This window comes from Bufo gargarizans, chromosome 3, assembly GCF_014858855.1.
Source record: "Bufo gargarizans isolate SCDJY-AF-19 chromosome 3, ASM1485885v1, whole genome shotgun sequence".
NCBI classification, from domain to species: domain Eukaryota; kingdom Metazoa; phylum Chordata; class Amphibia; order Anura; family Bufonidae; genus Bufo; species Bufo gargarizans.
In genome coordinates this window covers 392,628,816-392,653,325 of record NC_058082.1, presented here as the reverse complement: position 1 = coordinate 392,653,325, position 24,510 = coordinate 392,628,816, and the positions used below count along the sequence as shown (strand labels likewise).

The window sequence follows — 24,510 nt, the reverse complement described above, 5'->3', positions numbered from 1 at the left end:
AAATATAAAAAAAAATCTAAGTGGTGAATGTCGGAAAAGAAAAACTGCGCGATTCACCATTTTTAAAAATGCGGATTGCACGTGGCTTTTTTGGTTTATTTTTTTCGCGTGGTATCGAGTATCGCAATACTTTTTCATGGTATCGAAACCGAATCAAAAATTTGGTATCGCAACAACTCTACTAAGAGACCTGAAAATACAAGGGCAGGACACCTCAGGGCATCTTAGTTTTCTGCAGACTTTCAAACATTATTCTACTAAAATGTCTCTTCCATATTGGGGTTCTGAGAATCTTTTACTTCAATACAATTTTGCCTGGTCATTTTATGAATTTTTCCATCAATAAATACGTTTACTTTTGTCCCCAGGACCCTTCGGGATATGTTGGAATGGGTTATAATTCCTGCAGTGGCTTAGAGGATAACAATGGTTTTGTGAAAGTTGCAAATGAAAATTCTTGTTCCTCGTGCACATGTCCAAGTTGCAATGGCCTGTTGGTATCTTCAAGAATGAAAAAAGGTAAGGTTATAATGATAACGCTGGTGCAGTGAGTAATGGTCATCTGCATTGCAGACTTAATTTCACTGTTGCTGTTATTCCTGTGATGTTTAACCCCTTAAGTACCCGTGACGTACATGTACGTCATAACTGTAAGGCTAAGTTCACACATGAGCGTTTTACAGCGCGTTCCTACGCGCTGTAAAACGCTCAACAGGCAAAAAACAATGTTTCCCTATGGGCATGGTTCTCATCTGAACCATCGAATACGCTCAGGTGTGAACCCAGCCTTAGTCACGAGGTCTGGGGGGGGGGGGGGGGGGGCACACCTATCTCCTCCTAGGTCAGGCAGGGGACACCAGTGTTTTGGGGCCCCAGCCAGCGTTGCTATTGGCTGGAACAATGCTCCAGCCAGTGGCAGCGCTATAGCTGCACAGAATGAGTCAGAACCTCCATCCTAGCTGGTGACTGCATGCAAAGAGGTTCTGTGCTTCTCTGTGCTGCTTGCTGGGACTTGTGGTGCACATCACAGTGATTTAATCTCTTTCCTGCCTGAAAGAAAAAAACAAAACATCTGGAATAGTTGCACAGATTTATACATTTTTTTTTCCCATTTGTAGCTGTTCCAGATCCGTAAACCACACTTTGTCCCTTTCTCTTCCACTCCTGCATGGCTGCAGTTTTCTCTCCGGCCAAAAATCCTGAACACTTGCCCGAATGCCAGATCCGGCATTAATTTGAAATGTATTGGTGCCGGATCCGGCATTAAAATTGCTGCATTGACTGATCAGTTCTTCCGGTCTGCGCATGCGTAGACCATTAAATCTGTGAAAAAATAAATACCGGATCCGTTTTTCTGGATCACAACCAGAAAGATGGATCAGTTAGTGCAAGGCATTTGTTAGACTGATCCAGATCTGGATCCGTCTCACAAATGCATCAGATTGTGCAAGTGTGAAAGTATATTCATTCTCTCTCTCTCTCTATCTATCTATCTATCTATCTATCTATATATACATATATATATATATATATATTTTTTTTTTTTTAATATTATTTTTTTATATTTACACAGTCAGGTCCGTAGACATCGACAAAATTCTAACATTTTTGGCTCTATGCACCACCACAATGGATTTGAAATGAAACGAACAAGATGTGCTTTAACTGCAGACCTTTAATTTGAGGGTATTTACATACAAATCAGGTGAACAGTGTAGGAATTACAACAGTTTGTATATGTGCCTCCCGCTTGTTAGGAACCAAAAGTAATGGGACAATTGGCTTCTCAGCTGTTCCATGGCCAGTTGTGTGTTATTCCCTCATTATCCCAATTACAATGAGCAGATAAAAGGTCCAGAGATCATTTCAACAGTGTTTGCATTTGGAATCTATTGCTGTCAACTCTCGGTGAAGGAAGCTATCATTAGGCTGGAAAAAAAATAAACAAACCCATCAGAGAGAGAGGGCAAAAACATTAGGAGTGGAATACAACTGTTTGGAACATTCTTAAAAAGAAGGAACACACCGGTGAGCTCAGCAACATCGGAAGACCACGGAAAACAACTGTGGTGGATGACCGAAGAATTCTTACCCTGGTGAAGAAAACACCCTTCACAGCAGTAGGTAGGTGTATGTGTGTCAAAGTCAACAAGACTTCACCAGAGTGAATACAGAGGGTTCACCACAAGATGTAAACCATTGGTGAGCCTCAAAAACAGGAAGGCCAGATTAGAGTTTTCAAACAACATCTAAAAAAGCATTCACAGTACTGGAACAAGATCCTATGGACAGATGAGACCAAGATCAACTTGTACTAGAGTGATGGGAAGAGAAGAGTAAGGAGAAGGAAAGGAACTGCTCATGATCCTAAGCATACCACCTCATCAGTGAAGCATGGTGGTGGTAGTGTCATGGGTTGGGCATGTATGGCTGCCAATGGAACTGGTTCTCTTGTATTTATTGATGATGTGACTGCTAACAAAAGCAGCAGGATGAATTCTGAAGTGTTTCGGGCAATATTATCTGCTCATATTCAGCCACAGTGCAGATGAACAATGATCCAAAGCATACTGCAAAAGCAACCAAAGAGCTGGAATGTTATGAAATGGCCAAGTCAATCACCTGACCTGAATTCGATTGAGCATGCATTTCACTTGCTGAAGACCAAACTGAAGGGAAAATGCCCCAAAAATAAGCAGGAACTGAAGACCGTTGCAGTAGAGGCCTGACAGAGCATCACCAGGCATGAAACCCAGCGTCTGGTGATGTCTATGCATTCCAGACTTCAGACTGTAATTGACTGCAAAGGATTTGCAACCAAGCAGTAAAAAGTGAAAGTTTGATTTAGGAGTATTCTGTCCCATTACTTTTGGTCCCTTAACAAGTGGTAGGCACATATGCAAACTGTTGCAACTACCCGATTTGGATGTAAATATCCTCAAATTAAAGCTGACAGTCTGCAGTTAAAGCATATCTTGTTTGATTCATTTCAAATCCATTGAGTTGGTGAATAGAGTTGGTTAGAATTGTGTCGATGTCCCAATATTTATGGACCTGAGATATAGATATATATTTTTTTATTTTTACTTATTAGTGGTAGTAAGATTGATATATTGAGATATATTTTCCACTAACTGGAAAAAAAAAAAATATTATATATATATTTGTGCTCGGAATTTAATATGTAATGGATAATGTCAGAGAAAAAGTTGGTTGTGGTGTGCCGAAACAAATGTCCGACTGGGCCTGTAAATAAGAGTGCCCACCAAGGAGAATTGTATGTTCTAAGGGTCCCGGTGGGTGGTGAACACTTGAACTCGAACGTCAGAGGTGAGTAGGGCTGGGTGTTTAAGTAGGGGACTTACTCCTCCCACAAATTCAGGCCTAATGGCCTTACTACTTGTGCTCAGAATTTAATATGTAATGGATAATGTCAGAGAAAAAGTTGGTTGTGGTGTGCCGAAACCAATGTCAGAGTGGGCCTGTAAATAAGAGGGCAAAGAGAAGTTCAAAAACCACACTTTATTGCATTAGCTTACATGACTAAATTCCTGAAGGCTTGGCGAAGTTCTCTTTCTGGTCGTGGAATATACGTACTGTATATAGAGGACTTCCAGCGACCCAGTCTCTTTATGATGTGGACCGGGGTGTTGGTGCTAGAAGCTTATGAAGCGGCTCCTATATGAAAGGAATGCCCAGAGAATGAAGTTGGGCTGTAACCCAATTTTCCCAATAAGGTTCTAACGTGTGTGGTGAATTTTGCTGTAGTGAGAGGGTGCCCTTGTAGTTCTAAGAGTGGTGAGTCTGATAAGTGCGTGCTATAGGTTGACTATAAGAGGTCTAGTGTCTTAACTGGGCACCAAGCATTGTCTGTTGGAAAGAGAGGTATAATAGTGGGGTCTAGGGACTGATTAGTTTTGGTAGATGGGATTGTGAGAATGTAATGGTCGTCTACTTTAGTGAGTTGTGAGGTTTTAAGGCTGTGAGTGGTATCTCCTTGACAAACAACGGTAAATTCCCTAGGTCTTAAGAACCCATAAAAAGCCAAAAAGATAGCAGATTTGATCACCAGGTTAGTGTTGGGATCAAAAGGGGATTCGTCGAGGAGGTTGCTAAGTGCTCTAAAGATAGGCCCGTCTATAGGTAATCTGGTGGTGATAGGTGGAACCGATACTTTAGAGATCCCCTTTAAGATTTTCTTGATGGGGTATGATGACAAAAAGGGGGTATTGTTAGGGAAATTAGTAAGGCTGTGATGCTGCACCCCGTGAGGTATAATTTTATTGTGTTGTGGGAAAGTTTTAAAGGGAACCTGTCACCAGGATTTTGTGTATAGAGCTGAGGACATGGGTTGCTAGATGGCCACTAGCACATCTGCAATACCCAGTCCCCATAGCTCTGTGTGGCTTTTATTGTGTATAAAAACCGATTTGATACATATGCAAATTACCCTGAAATGAGTCAGAGCTTGAAAATATGACTCTTCTCTGGTCACACAAGTAAGATATGACTCTTTTATGTTAATTTGCATATGTATCAAATTGTTCTTTTTACACAATAAAAGCACACAGAGCTATGGGGACTGGATATTGCGGATGTGCTAGCGGCCATCTAGCAACCCATGTCCTCAGCTCTATACCCAAAATCCAGGTGACAGGTTCCCTTTAAGTGTAACTGGCAAAAAGAGGCAAAAGCCACCATGGTTTGGGTTGAGAAATCACGTTGTAATCCGAATTCAGCTGTACATTTGTTGAAAATGGTAAGTGCCCTACTGTAGGTGATAGTAGTGTTTGGTGATAGTGCTTGGTGCGTAAGGGTACTAGCATGGTGCATAAGTGTGTTCAATCCAAGATTAACTCGTGAAAATTCAGTGTTCTGGATGGTTGATGGTGGGCTGACGGGAGTGCCTGGAAAAACACCTGAAATTGAGATCGAGACGGCGTCAGCAGCCGTGTTGTGAATACCCGGGATGTGAAGGCAAATTAAGTGGAACTGGACGGTTGCTGCCAACCAGGTCAGCTTGCGAATCAGCCGCATGATGGTAAGACAGGAAGAGCGCCCCTTTATTAATGATGTCGCAAGCTGACGAGTTGTCGAAATAACATTTTACTGCCTTTCCGGACCAGAGGTGACCCCAAGTGTGTGTGGCCGCCACAATGGGGTAAATTTCAAACAGAGCTGAAGTTTCTCTAAACCCTGGCAAGGCATCCATCTCAGCTGGCCAGTGACCCCTAAACCAGTGATTACTAAATATAGCTGCAAAAGCAGTGTTGGCTGCAGCGTCAGTGTAAATGCAGGGAGAGGAGTCGGAGAGAGGGGGAATAAACATGGAGATACCGTTCCATTGAGTCAAAAACTTCCCCAACATGAGTAGATCAGCTTTGGTGTGATGGTCCAATGCAATTGGGCAGGCGTCTGGTACCCCATGAAGCAGACAAAGGAGCCTGGACACAAAAGATCTACCCTGCGGAACAATGCGCATCGCGAAATTCAGGGACCCCAATAAGTACTGATTTCCTGGTGCATACATCATTCCACAGGAACATATCTATTTCCCCTCTCAAGCGGACCAGTTTCTCAGGGGGAAGGCTGGCAGAAGGTACCAGAGTCCAGCTCTATCCCCAAGAAAGTGAGTTCAGTAGTGGGGCCAATTGTTTTAGCGGGAGACAAAGGTACCCCGAGGGTGGAGAAAAGTGCTGAGGATAATGTTCAGAAGCAGCCAGCATAGAGTTTCTATGAAAACATCAAACAGTTTAGGGCTGCTTCTGGACCCAAAAGTGAGTCTCGTTGAAAAATAGTACCTGTTTGGCCATTTAACACCGTGCAAGTGACAAAATGTTGGGTGCATGGGCAGTAATTTGAATGCGTTGGCAATGTCTGTTTTACTAAGCCAAGCGTTGCTTCCATTTGAAATGATGGTTTGTATAGCGTCGTCTATTTTTACGTATTGTAGTGAGAATTTGTCTGCGGGAATGAGTGCGTTGACGCTAGGAACAAAAGAAAAGTGCGAAACCGATAAATCAATAATCATGCGCTTTTCATTTGAATATTTGTGTACAGCTATACCAATAGGGTTAGTGCGCCAGGAGGAAAACAGTGAGGAGGTAAAGGGGCCGATCATGAAACCTTGTGCTGTTTCTGTGGAGAGGAGAACGTCCGTGGCCTTTGGGTCGAGGCAGGCTGGTAGGAGATTGGGGCATTCCAGTATCCCTGAGGGAATGGCCACGAGACCCGTGAGAAAGCCCTGGGTAAAACCTGTTATCAAATACTTCACCAGATGTTTACTTGGAAGATTTTTTTTAAGTAAAAAACCAGGTTGTCGATATTGACGTTGTTTAGTCATTTGTTAGGGGACAACCTGGCCGGCACATGGTCTTGGTGTGTGCCCTGAAACAGAGCAGATGTGCAACACTCTACAAGCGCTGAAGCTGCAGGAACCTGCATTGAAGTTGTTGCACACCTGAGCCTTCCCTAAAAAGGAGATGAGCCTCCCCAGTTTATCCCGCTGTCCACCTTCCTGTTTAAGGTGAGGAGTGGAAGAGGATTGAGGGGTGGGTGTGGGGGTGGATGGGTCGGCCATGGAAGGGCACAAATCGGCCAAGTGGGTTGAGGAATTTCATATGGTGCAGGACGGGGGCATCAGACCAGCGAAGTGGCGACAAAATAGTTCTGTATCCATTTGACACCAGTTAATTCTTACATTAAACTGTTTCAAATGTATCGCTGCTTTCGCTGATATCGATTTATGATAATCGTAAAAAGATGAGCCCCTGTACTTGACGCCCAAATCCACGACTTTATGGACAATTTTTTGTTGAGCCTTGGGTCTCTGGTTTTATGAACCACCGAGATATCGCCAAAATTATAAGCCCTGTTCTCCAGTACGTCTTGGGAGGCAATGAGTAATGACACCAGACACACGTCCTTCCCATCTAGGATTTCTTTCCTAATGGAGTCTGGGACGGAGTGAGCTGGTGCCACGAAAGGTGACGTGTCTGGAGCAGGAGCTGGAGGGGGAAGTGTAGGGACAGGTGTTGGTGCCATAGGTACCGCCGGGATAGGGGCTGAAGTATCAGGAAGGTTACCTGGTGAGGCTATGGCACTTTCCACCTTGCTTAACCTGCTGTTCAAGGTCTGTAGGTTAACCAGGATTGCCGCAAGGGTGTCCTGGGTGGCAAAGCCAGTGCCGGAAGGTTGACTTTGAGAGCTTGTGCCTGGCCTAGGATCAGGGGCTTGGTTGGTTAACAGTCTGTATAATTCCGCCTTTCTGGCCGTAGCAGGAAAGGGGATGCCCCTAAGCCTAAGTTCAGTCGTGATTTTTGGTATAGTCCATGCTCTCAAAGATGTAGGGGTAGAAGGGGCGAGAGATACTCCTGGGGATTCTGGTCTGATAGGAGTGGATATTATATCCTCATCAGGCCCCTCATCATGGGAGATGTATCTTGCGAGATTCTAGAAAATGAATTAAATGAGTTGGATTTAGTAGTGGTGTCTGAGAAAAATAATATGAAGGGGGGGGGGGGGGGGGAATTGCTCCTGTGAACTGGACTGTAAGGCTACTGCCAAAACTAAAAACTTAACTTAGACTAGTGACAGATGAGACCCTGCTAATGCCAAGTGGCGGTGAGAGGCTCGATCTATGATTTGGGCGAGGGAACTACGTTGCCACAGATGTGGTTGCGGGATGTTGGCCTCTCGATGACAGTTAAAAGGTTCAAAACGTGTGGCCGTGGAAAGTAAGGCCCTGACCATGGCCATATAGAAAAGAGAATGAGGCGTTTTAACTATGATTTGGGCGTTGGGCCGTACCTTCGTGTTTTTTTTTTATTTTTTAGGAGAAGCAAAGCTTGTTTGATGTTTATAATAGAAGAAACCTAAGGGTTTTAAGACAGATGGAAATCTGAGCGAGCGTGACGTGTGAGCGTATTGTGCGAAGAAAAGTAGAATAAATAAAACTGTACCTGGATTAAGGACAAGAATCAGGGTTTGCCATATAGAATGAGCAAACCGGTTGGTGCTATTGTAGAAAGAGAACCTGGATTTTTCGGAGGAGAAGAACCCCTGTTTTGCTTTTTTTTTTTTTTGCTTTTTTTTTTGTCGTATTACACAGTATGATCTGTGGAGATAAAAGAAAACGTTATAACAGGGCTGAACTTAACTTTGTACGTAAAGGCATAGTATGGTATTGTGTGACTGGTTATTACGTGGTAGCCTCCAAATAAGTATGCTAGTAACCGCTATAGTTTTGGTGCAGGGGAAATACATTTATACAGAATAATACCATAAGAACCACTAGGTGGCGATGACAGGCCAAACTGGGTATGTGATTTAGTACAATGAACAGTATGAATGAAAGTTTGTAGACAATAGGTTTGCTTTATAGTAACTTGACTTTCCCACATGGAATGCAGTATAGTTTTTTTATTACCAGCATGATTACCCCCCTAGGCAGGTACACGGAAGAGCCGCCTAAATGCAACCTGCAGACACTCGCGAACCGGATGTAGAACAAGGAACACTTGAACTCGAACGTCAGAGGTGAGTAGGGCTGGGTGTTTAAGTAGGGGACTTACTCCTCCCACAAATTCAGGCCTAATGGCCTTACTACATTATTTATATATATATATATATATAATTCACAAATAGTGCAGCAGCACAGTCAGAAGTTGTGAACTGGGTGCAATTCCCCACAGAGGCCGGCCCCTCCTTCACGATATATACTTAACAAATGACGAGGCAGCACTTCCAGCTTTTGGTGAACAGGTGAAGACCCCAAACTTTAATCCAAGCAACGTTTCGGCCTGCTCAATGAGGCCCTTATCAAGCTACATAACAGTGCATATAACAAGGTATATATAACCACAATTCAGTACAAGTCAATTACATTCGGTGATTACACATGTCTTCAATCAAGTCACATGATCTCTAACTATATCGTCACATGACATTAGTGTGTGATAAACAGTACAAATATACTCATACTAGAGCGTACAAAAGTTACAAAAGTGATCTTATATCAATATTAAAAGCCGTGTATACAGATATATTTATATACCTCTATTTTATTTAAATGAAATTCGTGTCCATTTCGTGCATGGCTACAAAAGGGGAACGCCGTGCATAGGTGCTAAGTGTATAAAGGGTTAAAATCATCTGTTACTGGTGCAGCTGCACCATATCGAAAATTAAAAACAGGAAGGAGCTCACCACCCATGGACCCATAGAACCAGCCGGTATTGGCGTCCCTCCGTGCTCACTCCATGGACCGCAGCGTCATCCAATGGAGCACACCGTAGGAACAAACAGCAGCTAGGGGAGGAGGGCCAGGTCATGTGACTCGGCATCAGTCACATCGCAACCGGGGGCTTGTTCAGTAACCATAGCGATTGTATACTGTGTGTAAACCTGCGGAAGATCGCAGAGACGCCAGGATATATGTATGTGCACAAAAGTCTCAATATCAGTGCAGCTTGGATAAGTGTGAATGGCCAGGGGGGAAGGGCAATCAAACTCAGCCTGTTAGCCAGAAGCGATTGCATCATCCCCAACGGCCCCCGCTAATATACCTTCATTGCGTGTGGTTACAATGGGACACACCCCTCCCATCTACCTGCACATAAAGCAATAATGTGTATATAAAGCCACCAGCTTCCATGTATGTGGCTAGTGAAATGACATACACCACCTCAACAAATTAGATCGCTGTAAAAAAATCAATAGACCTAATGTGCATCATGCAGCCCATCCAGGCACTCAGCCACCGTCCATCAGGTCTCCCCACGATGGTCACTTCTACGTTCGCATGTTCAGGGTCCATAGGCGGCTCCATCCAGTAAATAGACAAAGGGTCATCAAGCTCTTCCAAAGTGGTCTGAAATGAATGAAATATGTATCAATATACAGTAATTGTAATATTTACAAGAAAGCGAGCACTGTTATGTATCCCCCACACCAGATAGGATGGTCGAGGACCCCCACGTTGATGAGCACTGTGCACATTCATTACCCACATAGTTCCCATCTACATTCAGCATTGAGGCCATCAGGCTTCAATGTGTGTAACCTATGTATCCACATAATCTCACATTGTTTTAGTAGTCTTTCCCTGTTACCTCCCCTTTTAAGTGGGGGGATATGATCTATCACCCTAAATTTGAGGTCCTTCTCCCTGTGTCCAGCCTCAACAAAGTTCTTGGGCACAGGGAGATCTCTCCTCTTTTGACAGATAGAGTACCTGTGATAATTCATTCTGGTCTTGACGTCACAAATGGTTTCCCCTACATATAAGAGATTGCAGGGGCAAGACAGAAGATAGATCACAAATGAGCCATCACAGATCAAGAAATGTCGTATTTCAAATTGCGTCTTCAATACTGGGTGTGTGAATTTCTCCCCTTTCAACATATAACTACAGTTAACACAGCCTAAACACGGATAACATCCATATTTCTTACGACCTATGTAGGTCTGAACGGGGGCCTTACCTCCAGCCATTTCTGCTCTGACTAGCTTGTCCCTCAGGCTATCAGCTCTCCTGTACGACATCAGAGGGGGTACAGCAAATTCCTTAACCTTATTAAAGTTGCTACTGAGTATCGGCCAGTGTTTTTTAATGGCACCTGCTATTTGATAGCTACCCTCAGTAAACGTAGAGATGAATGGCACCCTAGTCTGTTTACTGACCTCCCTAGGGTTCCTAGACTCTAGTTCATCCAACTGTCTATGGACCAATCTTCTAGGGTACCCTCTATTGATGAACTTGTCTGCCATCTGCGACAATCTCATGCTTCGTAACTCTGGATCTTTAACTATACGTTGCACACGGAGAAACGGACTCCGTGGCAAAGTTTTAACCATGGACCGCGGATGGCAGCTCTCAAACCTCAATAATTTGTTACAATCGGTTGGCTTGGTGAACAGATTAGTCACAAGTACCGTGCCCTGTGTTTCATCACCATGGTGTCCAGAAATTGTACCTGCTCGGTGGAGCATGTGAGAGTAAACTAAATCTCAGGATCTATTTCATTCAGAAATTTATGAAAAATGGCCAACTCACTCTGTGCCGCCCCAGATGACAAAAACATTGTCTATGTATCTCCACCACCCCCGCACTAGGCTAAAGTGGTGGGACACAGACGTGTTCAGCCTCCAGGCCCGACATGAAAATGTTGGCGTAAGTCGGCGCCATATTTGAACCCATTGCGGTTCCCCGCTGTTGAAGGTAGTAGCCATCTTGAAAAGCAAAATAATTGTGTCTCAATACTACACCGAGCAGGTCCAAAATAAACTCCCTACATTCGTCAGTGTACTGGGTTAGAGCCAGACATTTCCTGACTGCCTCTACACCCCTATTGTGATTGATAGGTGTAGACGCTCACCACATCAAACGAGACCAGCAGAGTCTTCGCCGTCACTTCCACATTTGCAATTTTATTCAGGAAGTCACCTGTATCTCGTATGTAAGATCTGGCTCCAACCGCAAACATTCTACGAATTTTGTCTAAAAAAATAGCCAAATTGGAGAACACAGACTCCCTCCCTGAGACCATGGGTCTCCCCAGGGATTTTTTATACACTTATGAATCTTAGGTAACACATACATCAATGGTGTCTTAGGCTGTGTTATCAATAGGTACTTGTACAGAGCTTCATCAATCAAACCTCCTGTTTTTGCTCTGTCTAGTACTCTAGTGATAACCTTCATCACTTCAAATTTGGGGTCATGATTGAGCCGTCTGTATACCAGGGAATCTCCCAGTTGTCTCTGTATTACAGAGATGTACCATTTGGTGTCCATCACAACGACGGCACCCCCCTTGTCGGCTGGTTTGACCGTGAGGGAGCCGTCGTTGCACAGTTCACCCAATGCACGTATCTCCGCAGACGTCATGTTTGGATGCTTGAGACCTCCTATTATCATAGTCTTTCAAGTTCTCAATATCTGCCCTCACTGCATTGATATGTGTCTATAGCTGGACATTTGATCTGCGGTGTGAAGTCACTCTTGGCGTGTAAACCCACATTGCGAAGAGAGAGTTCACAACTATGCTCCATGTCACCACCAATCGCCTGTTTGTCAGTTTCAGAAAACCACACCTTCAATTTTATGCTTCAAAAAAACTTTTGCAAATCAACTTCAAGTTGAAACCAATCCACTCCCACTGCAGGGCAAAACGTTAGACCTTTGGATAGGAGCTCAGTTTGTGCGGTTGTCAATGCATGGGAAGATATATTTACCACTATGGATTCCTTTTCCTCATTGGCCAATTCCTTACACTCCGTAGCTCTTTTTCTCCATTTGTATTGTCTCTGTCCACCACGTCTGGTCCTTTTGGGTCCAAAGCTGTGCAACTGGTGTGGCTCCCTCTTCAGTAGTTGATGCCATTCTCCTCCTGGGGTTAGTATTGCTTCTTTTGTTATTGCTGGGGTTACCATAAAACGGTTGTCATCTCTGGCCTTTTGGTTCTTGCCAGGTATATACGTTACCCCGTCTGTAATCCTCTTCATCCCGCAACCATTTCCGTCGTTTGATCGCCTCCTGCTCCTTCCTAAATTTTTCCAAATAGGCAGAGCAATTGGTTAAATATGTGTCATAGTCCAGTACAGGGAGGGCTTCCTTATGCTTATTATCCGCTTTATCAAGCTGTCCACGTGTGACGCCCAATTCGTGTTGCAGGAACTCCCAGTTCAACAGTATAACATCCAGGGCATATTTATTGATCTCCAATAAATATGCCCTGGATGTTATACTGTTGAACTTGGAGTTCCTGCAGCACGAATTGTGCGTCACAGGTGAACAGCTTTATAAAGCGGATAATAAGCTTAAGGAAGCCCTCCCTGTACAGGACTATGACACATATTTAACCAATTGCTCTGCCTATTTGAAAAAATGTAGGAAGGAGCAGGAGGCGATCAAACGACGGAAATGGTTGCGGGATGAAGAGGATTACAGACGGGGTAACGTATATACCTCGCAAGAACCAAAAGGCCAGAGACGACAACCGTTTTATGGTAACCCCAGCAATAACAAAAGAAGCAAAACTAACCCCAGGAGGAGAATGGCATCAACTACTGAAGAGGGAGCCACACCAGTTGCACAGCGGCATGATGATGTTTTTTTAGGCCCAGCTTTGGACCCAAAAGGACCAGACGTTGTGGACAGAGACAATACAAATGGAGAAAAAGAGCAACGGAGTGTAAGGAATCGGCCAATGAGGAAAAGGAATCCATAGTGGTAAATATATCTTCCCATGCATTGACAACCGCACAAACTGAGCTCCTATCCAAAGGTCTAACGTTTTGCCCTGCAGTGGGAGTGGATTGGTTTCAACTTGAAGTTGATTTGCAAAAGTTTTTTTGAAGCATAAAATTGAAGGTGTGGTTTTCTGAAACTGACAAACAGGCGATTGGTGGTGACATGGAGCATAGTTGTGAACTCTCTCTTCGCAATGTGGGTTTACACGCCAAGAGTGACTTCACACCGCAGATCAAATGTCCAGCTATAGACACATATATCAATGCAGTGAGGGCAGATATTGAGAACTTGAAAGACTCTATGATAATAGGAGGTCTCAAGTATACAAACATGACGTCTGCGGAGATGCGTGCATTGGCTGAACTGTGCAACGACGGCTCCCTCACGGTCAAACCGGCCGACAAGGGGGGTGCCGTCGTTGTGATGGACACCGAATGGTACATCTCTGAGATACAGAGACAACTGGGAGATTCCCTGGTATACAGACGGCTCAATCATGACCCCAAATTTGAAGTGATGAAGGTTATCACTAGAGTACTAGACAGAGCAAAAACAGGAGGTTTGATTGATGAAGCTCTGTACAAGTACCTATTGATAACACAGCCTAAGACACCATTGATGTATGTGTTTGTTACCTAAGATTCATAAGTGTATAAAAAATCCCCCTGGGGAGACCCATCATCTCCGGGAGGGAGTCTGTGTTCTCCAATTTGGCTATTTTTTTGACAAAATTCGTAGAATGTTTGCGGTTGGAGCCAGTTGGACGAATTCATTTCTGCCGCAACGGGGGGCAAGAGTACGCATCTGCCTCAATCCAGATCCAAACGGCCCTTTCGATCTCGGGCTTCAGGGTTCCGGGTCCAGTCCTTTCGTCGCTTCTCCACGGCCAGGGCGTCTTCGTCCTCGTCGGCTGGGGGATCCCAGGAATCCCGCAAGAAGCCTTTCTTCAAACCCCAGCCCTCTTGGCAACCACGGGCACAGTCAACCCGTCCCCCTGCTCCCAAACAGCCCTCCGCATGAAGGGGTGCCCCCACCCCTCGTGGTGGGGGTCCGTTTTCTCTCCTTTCAACAGGTCTGGAGGGCTCACGTTCAGGACGCCTGGGCTCTGGAGATTGTGACGTCCGGTTACAGTTTGGAGTTTGCGTCCAGCCCGCCGGAACGTTTTTTCCCGTCTCGCGTTCCGGGGGATCCAGCCAGGGCCTCGGACCTCCTTTTGGCGGTCTCCTCTCTTCTGGACCGGGGTGTCATTTTTCCCGTTCCCCCGGAGGAACAGGGAACAGGTTTTTACTCAAACCTGTTCGTCGTTCCAAAAAAGGAGGGGTCGGTGCGCCCGATACTGGATCTGAAGCTTCTGAACAAGTTTCTACGGGTGCGGAGGTTTCGCATGGAGTCCCTTCGCTCCGTTATTGCTTCTCTGCTTCCAGGGGAATTTCTCGCGTCTGTGGACATTCAAGACGCCTACTTACACGTCCCGATTGCGAAGTCTCACCATCGATTTCTGCGTTTTGCCATCTGGGGTCGTCATTACCAGTTCGTCGCCCTGCCTTTTGGGTTGGCGACCTCCCCTCGCGTTTTCACCTAGGTTTTGGCGCCTCTCATGGCGCTTCTTCGCACCAGGGGCATCTCGTTGTTGCCCTACCTGGACGACATCTTGATAAAAGCCCCGTCTCTTCCACAGGCCGAGGACAGCGTCCGTATTACCGTTCAATCTCTAGAACGTTTCGGGTGGCTGATCAATCAACCAAAATCCTCTCTGCACCCTTCCCAGAGACTCTCCTTCCTGGGGATGATTTTGGACACCTCGAGTTCTCAGGTGTTTCTTCCGGATTCCAAGTCCTCTCAGATTCGGAGGGCGGTGTCGCTCCTTCTACAAGCTCCTCGTCCCACCATTCGGGAGTGCATGCGGGTTCTGGGCCTTATGGTCGCCTCCTTCGAGGCGATTCCGTATGCCCAGTTCCACACTCGACCGTTACAACAGTGGATTCTTGCCCTCTGGGACAAGACCTCTCGGGGTCTAGACGCTCCCGTCCGCCTGTCCCGGCAAGTTCGGTTGTCTCTCCCATGGTGGAAGGCCTTCCCGAATCTCTCATCAGGGAGGTCCTTCCTTCCGTTCTCCTGGACGATAGTCACCACCGATGCCAGCCTCATCGGTTGGGGAGGCGTTCTCCGGAACCTCACAGTTCAGGGGGTCTGGTCGACGGAGGAATCCCGTCTTCCGATAAACGTTTTGGAACTAAGGGCGATCTTCAACTCCCTCTCCCACTGGACTTCCCTCCTTGCGGCTCGGCCGGTGCGTGTTCAGTCGGACAATGCCACGGCTGTGGCCTACGTCAATCATCAGGGCGGAACACGCAGTCGGGCAGTGATGCAGGAGGTGGCGAGGATCCTCCTATGAGCGGAGTCTCATGTTCCAGTGTGGTGTAGATTCCGGGCGTCGACAACTGGACGGCGGATTTCCTGAGCCGCACCAAGGTGGATCCGGGAGAGTGGTCCCTACATCCGGAGGTGTTCGAGGACATCTGCCGCCGATGGGGCCGTCCGGACGTGGATTTAATGGCGTCCCGGCTAAACAACAAGGTGCCAGTGGTCCTGGCCCGCGCTCGGGACCCAAGGGTGTGCGGAGTGGACGCGCTGGTGTCTCCTTGGCAGCGATTCGACCTCCTCTGTCTTCCCTCCACTTCCTCTGTTGCCGAAGGTTCTGCGCAAGATCGAGGCGGAGGGGATACCGGCCATTCTTATCGCTCCGGATTGGCCTCGCCGCGCCTGGTTCTCCAACGTCGTCCGAATGCTAGCGGACGTTCCGTGGCCTCTTCCCGACAGAGAGGATCTTCTATCTCAGGGACCGCTCTTCCACCAGAATTCACGTCAGTTGCGTTTAACGGCGTGGCTGTTGAGACCTACATCCTGAGGAAGAGAGGCTTCTCTGATGCAGTGGTGAGAACCATGATCACAGCTCGGAAGCCGGCTTCTTCGCGGATCTATTATCGCACCTGGAGGGCCTATCTAACCTTTTGTGAGAAGTCGGGTTTTCCGCCGCTTCATTTTTCTGTTCTGGTGGTGCTGGCCTTTCTACAGTCCGGCCTTGAGGTGGGACTGTCGCTCAGTTCTTTGAAGGGTCAGGTTTCGGCCTTGGCAGTCTTTTTTCAACGGTCTATTGCCTTTTTGGGGCCTGTAAGAACATTCCTGCAGGGGGTGGCGCATTTGGTTCCTCCGTATGTTCCTCCCGTACCCCCCTGGGATCTTAACCTGGTCCTGCGCGCCCTTCAGGAGGCGCCTTTTGAGCCTCTGAGGGAGGTCTCCCTAGTCTTCCTCACCTGGAAGGTGGTTTTTCTGGTGGCCATTACCTCCATCAGGAGGGTTTCGGAGCTGGCCGCACTTTCCTGTCAGGAGCCTTTTCTGGTCTTCCACCAGGATAAGGTGGTGCTACAGCCGGTTCCTTCTTTTTTGCCCAAGGTGGTTTCCCCGTTCCACCTTAACGAGGATCTTGTCCTGCCCTCTTTTTGTCCTTCTCCGGCGAACCCCAAGGAACGTGCTCTCCACTCCCTGGACGTCGCCAGGGGCCTGAAAGTGTATCTGGGGGCCACCACCTCCTTTCGTCGTTCGGACTCCCTCTTTGTGGTTCCCGAGGGGTCTCGTAAGGGTCTGGCGGCTTCCAAGGTTACTGTGGCGCGGTGGATCCGTTCCGCTATTGCTGCGGCCTATCGCGCTCGTGGTCAGGTTCCCTCGTCGCGGATTACCGTTCACTCCACAAGGGCAGTGGGAGCTTCCTGGGCCAGACGCAATCGCGCCTCCGCCTCCCAGTTGTGTAAGGCTGCCACTTGGTCGTCCTTGCATACGTTCACAAAGTTTTATCAGTTGCATTCGCTGGCCTCGGCTGATGCTGTTCTCGGCGGCAGGGTTTTGCAGGCTGTGGTGCCCGTTTAACGGCTGGACGTTTTTTCTCCTGGCGGTGTTGGTTTTTCCCACCCCATGGACTGCTTTTGGACGTCCCATGGTCTGTGTCCCCCAATGGAATGTACGAGAAAAGGAGATTTTTGTGAAACTCACCTGTAAAATCTTTTTCTCGTCTTTTCCATTGGGGGACACAGCTCCCGCCCACTTTTTTCGTTTATGCTCAGGGTGTGTTGGTGTGATGGTTTCCACTGTAGTTTTTTCAGTTCTCCTTCTCCTACTGCTTTTGCAATGACTGAAGTCCTCCTGGAGGTGTCTGGGGGTATAGCCCGAGGAGGAGGCGTTTCGTTTTGCATAGTGTCCCTCCTAGTAATACCTCTAAGCTATACCCATGGTCTGTGTCCCCCAATGGAAAAGACGAGAAAAAGATTTTACAGATGAGTTTCGCAAAAATCTCCTTTTTGATCACTCGTGTTGCATTTTTTGTGATGTAAGGTAACAAAAATGGCGCCTTTTTTTTTTTTTTTATTATTTTTTTTTTACATCTTTTCATATTTTTTTTGTGTTTATCTGACGGGGTGGATCATGTGATATATTTATAGAGCCAGTCGTTACAGACTCTGTGATACCTAATATGCCTAGTTTTATTTTTATTTATTTTTTAGGAAAAGGCAATTTATTTTTAATTTACATTTTTAATAATTTTATTTTTACTTATTTTCACTTTTTTTTTTTTTTTTCTAAATCTCTTGCATTGCAAAGTATAGTACTATCAGGTTTCCTGATAGATGGCAACACGTCCGGTTTCCATGGCAACCAGCGCGGCAGCTCCGATGTTTGAGAGAGGGTGCCCCCTCCCTCTATTATCCCCATGGATGCCGCGGCATCTAAGGGGTTACGGAAGAGTGTCGGCATACAGCTGACACTCGCTGCTGATGACGGCGGCTCAGGAACGGAGCTGCCGCCATCAAATACAGCAGGGGGACCGCATCGGGGGTAGGGGGCACAGATGGTGGCAGGATACATGGATCGGGTTGGACCGCATCAGGGGCACAGTTGGGGGTGGGGACAACATCAGGGGAAGGCGGGGATAGATGGAACGGGAGAGCGCCTGCCCGGCAAAGAGGCAGGGCTCACAGGGGGGGGTTGGAGGCGCACATAGGGGGCACGAGGACACATTACCTGATTTCAGGCTCTGATCTACAGAGTGCAGATCAGAGCCTGGAACAAGCACTTTTACACTGCCGCGATCTGATTGGTTAGTCTGCACGGACTAACCAATCGGATAGATTGCAGGCAAGGGACCACTCTGATTGGTCCCTTACCTGCATTACTGAACTGTATGCTGTCCGTGACAGCATCAGGGCATGGTCAGAAGCTTTAATCCAAGTGTTTTGAGCTGCCATGACGTCTATACAAGTGCTAGCTGCACGGGCTATGTGCAGATAGGACATTTATAGCCGTTTGGCAGTCGGGAAGGGGTTAAATGCGTAAAAATACCCTGTGAAATCCTAAAAGTACTCATTGGAATTTGGGCCCCTTTGCGCACCTAGGCTGCAAAAGAGTGTCACATGTGGTATCGCCGTACTCAGAAGTACCACATGTGTGACACTTTTTTGCAGCCTAGGTGCACAAAGGGGCCCAAATTCCAATGAGTACCTTTTAGGAGGGCATTTTTTGACATTTGGATTCCAGACTTCTTCTCACACTTTAGGGCCCCTAAAATGCCAGGGCAGTATAAATACCCCACAAGTGACCCCATTTTGGAAAGACACCCCAAGGTATTCCGTGAGGGGCATGGTAAGTTCCTAGAATATATATATATATATATATGTGTGTATATGTATATATGTGTGTGTGTGTGTGTGTGTATATATATATATATATATATATATATATATATATATATATATATATATATATATATATATATATATATATATATATATATATATATATTTTTTTTTTTTTTTTTTTTTTGGGCACAAGTTAGCGGAAATTTATATATATATATTTTTTTCTTACAAAGTCTCATATTCCACTAACTTGTGACAAATTATATTTTTTTTTACATGAACTCACCATGCCCCTCACGGAATATTTTGGGGTGTCTTCTTTCCAAAATAGGGTCACATGTGCGCTATTTATACTGCCATGGCATTTTAGGGGCCCTAAAGCTTGAGAAGAAGTCTGGAATCCAAATTTCTAAAAATGCCCTTCTAAAAGGTACTCATTGGAATTTGGGCCCCTTTGCGCATCTAGGCTGCAAAAAAGTGTCACATGTGGTATCGCCGTACTTGGGAGAAGTAGGGCAATGTGTTTTGAGGTGTATTTTTACATATACCCATACGGTTTGTGAGAAATATCTCTGTAAATGACAACTTTAAAAAAAAAATATACAAAGTTGTCGATTTACAGAGCGATTTCTCTCACCCAGCATGGGTATATGTAAAAATACACCCCAAAACACATTGCCCTACTTCTCCTGAGTACGGCGATACCACATGTGTGACATTTTTTTGCAGCAAAGGTGCCCAAATTCCAATGAGTACCTTTAGGATTTCACAGGGCATTTTTATGCATTTGGATTCCGTGAGGGGTATGGCGAGTTCATGTAAGATTTTATTTTTTGTCACAAGTTAGTGGAATATGAGAATTTGTAAGAAAAAAAAAATAACTTGTGCAGTTGCGGACAAGAAAAGGCATTTTCTATATAGTTCTGGCAATGTGCGGATCCGCAAAATGAGGAAAGCACATTGCCAGTGTCCGTGTTTTGCGGATTCGCAAAACACATAGCGGCGTCTGAATGGAGCCTTACAGGGGGGTGATCAATGACGGGGGTGATCAGGGGTTAATAAGTGACAGGGGGGTGTAGTGTGGTGATTGGTGCTACTTACAGAGCTGCCTGTGTCCTCTGGTGGTCGATCCAAGCAAAAGGGACCACCAGAGGACCAGGTAGCAGTTATATTAGACTCTGTTAACAAAACAGCGTCTAATATACCTTTTTGGGGTTAAAAAAAAAGCGCATCTACAGCCTGCCAGCGAATGATCGCTGCTGGCAGGCTGTAGATCAACTTCTTAGCTGCGCGTTGCTGTGAACTTGCGCGCATGCTAACACGCGCGCGCATGTGAAATCTTGGCTTTCGCGAGATGACTCATCAAGGAGGAATAACCCGACCGCCCACAGGACGCATCCCTGCGTTAGGCGGTCGGGAGGAGTTTAAGGTGAAATATGGCAGGGTCCTTAAGGGGTTAAGGTAAGAAATCCCCACAGGAGAATGTAAGTTTAATCCTTAAAGGGGTATTCTCATCTTATTATCTTAATATGGGTTATTTTAAATCTTTTCCCCCCATTGAACACTTCTTGCCATACATGTCATTAAAAATATCCTACCATTGCCATGAAAATTCATCCTTACTCTTTCCAGTGTTTATTCGCGCTTCCCATGGATACGGCCACATCTCGCCTGCCGCATCCATGTGCCACGCCTGCGCACCGCAGCGTCTGCGATCCTGCGGCCGTCTTGTGGAAGAAATCGTGAACGCGCACGTCTGCAGCTGTTTCGGGTGGCCGCGCATGCACAGAATCTATTGCGTCTGAGATCGGGCAGCCGCAGAACAGTTCAGGCGAGGCAGCGGAGGGTGCGGACGGACATCAGAGGATCGGGAGACTATTTCCTAATAGGCATGTATAATTTCTACATGCACCACAAAATCCACCAACGATTTCTGAATATGTGACAATAAAGGGGTTCCTTCTGAATTCAGGAGGAACTCCAGTAATGAATGGGGACAGACAACACTATTTTGTTGAACAAAGGGGACACATTTATCTAATGCAGGGACACAGAGGAGCGGACAATTTGAATAGGAGAGGCACAGGGGACACCTTTATCGATTCAAGGAACTAATTTGGACATCAATATGAAGTGGAGGGGCCAAAGGGGAAGCATTTATGTAACTACCGTATATTGAAAGGAGGGACACAGGGAAAAACTGTATAAAATGTAGGGACACAGGGGACAACTATATGAAATGGATGGACACAGGGGGCAACTATATAGAACGTAGGGACACAGGGGACCACTATATGGAATGGGTGGACACAGGGGGCAACTATATGGAATGGGTGGACACAGGGGACCACTATATGTAATGGAGGGACACAGGGGACCACTATATGGAATGGAGGGACACAGGGGACCACTATATGGAATGGAGGGACACAGGGGACCACTATATGGAATGGAGGGACACAGGGGACCACTATATGGAATGGAGGGACACAGGGGACCACTATATGGAATGGAGGGACACAGGGGACCACTATATGGAATGGAGGGACACAGGGGACCACTATATGGAATGGAGGGACACAGGGGACCACTATATGGAATGGAGGGACACAGGGGACCACTATATGGAATGGAGGGACACAGGGGACCACTATATGGAATGGAGGGACACAGGGGACCACTATATGGAATGGAGGGGCACAGGGGACCACTGTATGGAATGTAGGGACACGGGACCATTGTATGGAATGTGGGGACAACTATGTGGAATGGATGGACACGGGGGACAACTGTATGAAATGGATGGACACGGGGGACAACTGTATGAAATGGATGGACACGGGGGACAACTGTATGAAATGGATGGACACGGGGGCAACTGTATGAAATGGATGGACACGGGGGACAACTGTATGAAATGGATGGACACGGGGGACAACTGTATGAAATGGATGGACAGAATGGACACGGGGACAACTGTATGAAATGGATGGACACGGGGGACAACTGTATGAAATGGATGGACACGGGGGACAACTGTATGAAATGGATGGACACGGGGGACAACTGTATGAAATGGATGGACACGGGGGACAACTGTATGAAATGGATGGACACGGGGGACAACTGTATGAAATGGATGGACACGGGGGACAACTGTATGAAATGGATGGACACGGGGGACAACTGTATGAAATGGATGGACACGGGGGACAACTGTATGAAATGGAGGGACACGGGGGACAACTGTATGAAATGGAGGGACACGGGGGACAACTGTATGAAATGGAGGGACACGGGGGACAACTGTATGAAATGGAGGGACACGGGGGACAACTGTATGAAATGGAGGGACACGGGGGACAACTGTATGAAATGGAGGGACACGGGGGACAACTGTATGAAATGGAGGGACACGGGGGACAACTGTATGAAATGGAGGGACACGGGGGACAACTGTATGAAATGGAGGGACACGGGGGACAACTGTATGAAATGGAGGGACACGGGGGACAACTGTATGAAATGGAGGGACACGGGGGACAACTGTATGAAATGGAGGGACACGGGGGACAACTGTATGAAATGGAGGGACACGGGGGACAACTGTATGAAATGGAGGGACACGGGGGACAACTGTATGAAATGGAGGGACACGGGGGACAACTGTATGAAATGGAGGGACACGGGGGACAACTGTATGAAATGGAGGGACACGGGGGACAACTGTATGAAATGGAGGGACACGGGGGACAACTGTATGAAATGGAGGGACACGGGGGACAACTGTATGAAATGGAGGGACACGGGGGACAATTGTATGAAATGGAGGGACACGGGGGACCACTGTATGGAATGGGGGGACAACTGGGTATATTTTAGTGCTGCATGTGTGGGGCAGTCATGGGGTATGCCAACATGTGTGAAATCCATTGCACGCGTGGCTCCGTTTTGGACGCAGCACAAAGAAATAAAGATCAGCGCCGGGCTATTCCTTTGTGCTTTCATCTGCAGGAGCAGAGAGCCGTAGGAGCAGAGGACATGAGGCAGGATGGGGTCAGACTCTGGACTGCATTAATGGAGCTGTGGGGGATTTATGGCTGCTCACTTCTGGTTGTGTTCATAGTGGCTGCTGCATTATTGATTGGAGGGACACTGAGGGGGTGACATTGATTGGAGGGACATGGATGGGGTGACATTGATTGGAGGGACATGGATGGGGTGACATTAAATTGAGGGAAATGGAGGGGGTTACATTGAATGGAGTGACACAGTGGGGACGCCATTATGGAACAGAGGGACACAGAGGGGATGACATTCTGAAGTGGAGGGATACAGGGGACGCCATTATGGAGTGAGGGGACACAGAGGGGAGGACATTATGATGTTGAGAGAATGGAGGGACATTGCGTCCCCTCTGTCCCTCTACTTCATAATGTCCTCCACTCTGTGTCCCTTCACTCCATAATGAAGTCCCCTGTATCCCTACACTTCATAATGGCGTCCCCTCTGTGTCCCTCCATTCCATAATGGTGTCCCTCCATTCTATAATGGCATCCCCTGTGTCCCTCCATTCCATAATGGCATCCACTCTGTGTCCTTCCACTCCATAACGTCTTCCCCCTATGTTGCTTCATTCCATAATGGAGTTCATTCTGAATTCCATTATTGTAATCTAATGTAAAATCGTTGGTTGATTTGGTGGTGCATTTATTCAAATAAAAATGATACTCGCCTATTTTAAAGAGTTCCTGGTCTTCCGATGCTTCTCCGGCACGTCCGCTCTCTCTCAAATTCTGTTTGATCTTCATGTACGTTGATCTTCAGATACAGCTCTGCTACATCTGTATTCCTCTACACTACCAGCACTGTGTTTGAATCACTTTATATACAGCTCTGCTACATCTGTCTTCCTCTACACTACATTTCATTATAGGTGTCTAATTCATGAAACTGTGTCCCTCCATTCCATATTGGCGTCCCCTGTGTCCCTCCATGGGACATTATGAAGTGGAGGTCCCGGTAGTGTAGAGGAAGACAGATGTAGAAGGGCTGTATCGGAAGCTTTTCATCCACAATACTAGTGGTGGAGGGGGAGAGAGATGTACCAGTGCTGTATAAGAAGTTGATCAGCCACAGTGCTAGTGGTGGAGACAGATGTAGCAGAGCTGTATAGGAAGCTTTTCATCCACAATGCTAGTGTGGGCGGGAAGGGGGGGTACAGATATAGGAGAGCTGTACAAAAAGCTGTTAAGCAACAGTGCTTGTGGGGTAGTGAGATAGATATATAGATGGTGGAAGAGAGAGAGCTGAACTAGAACTGTATTAGGCTGTTCAGCAACAGTGCTAGTGTGGAATTGACTATATAAGTTTGAACACACCTCATTTAAAGAGTTCTTTATTTTCATGACTATGAAAATTGTAGATTCACACTGAAGGCATCAAAACTATGAATTAACACGTGGAATTATATACATAACAAAAAAGTGTGAAACAACTGAAAATATGTCATATTCTAGGTTCTTCAAGGTAGCCACCTTTTGCTTTGATTACTGCTTTGCACACTCT

The 24,510-nt window shown here is 46.4% G+C and overlaps 1 protein-coding gene across 2 annotated transcripts in view; it reads left to right on the top strand.

The window, feature by feature from the left end:
* The window catches only part of GGNBP2 (gametogenetin binding protein 2), a 333,171-nt gene that overhangs the window by 263,754 nt on the left and 44,907 nt on the right, over positions 1 to 24,510 (top strand). For both annotated transcript variants that reach the window (XM_044288263.1, XM_044288262.1), the window contains exon 9: positions 369 to 519. In XM_044288263.1, coding sequence (XP_044144198.1) covers positions 369 to 519 — 151 coding nt within the window. The remainder of the gene's footprint in view (positions 1 to 368; positions 520 to 24,510) is intronic.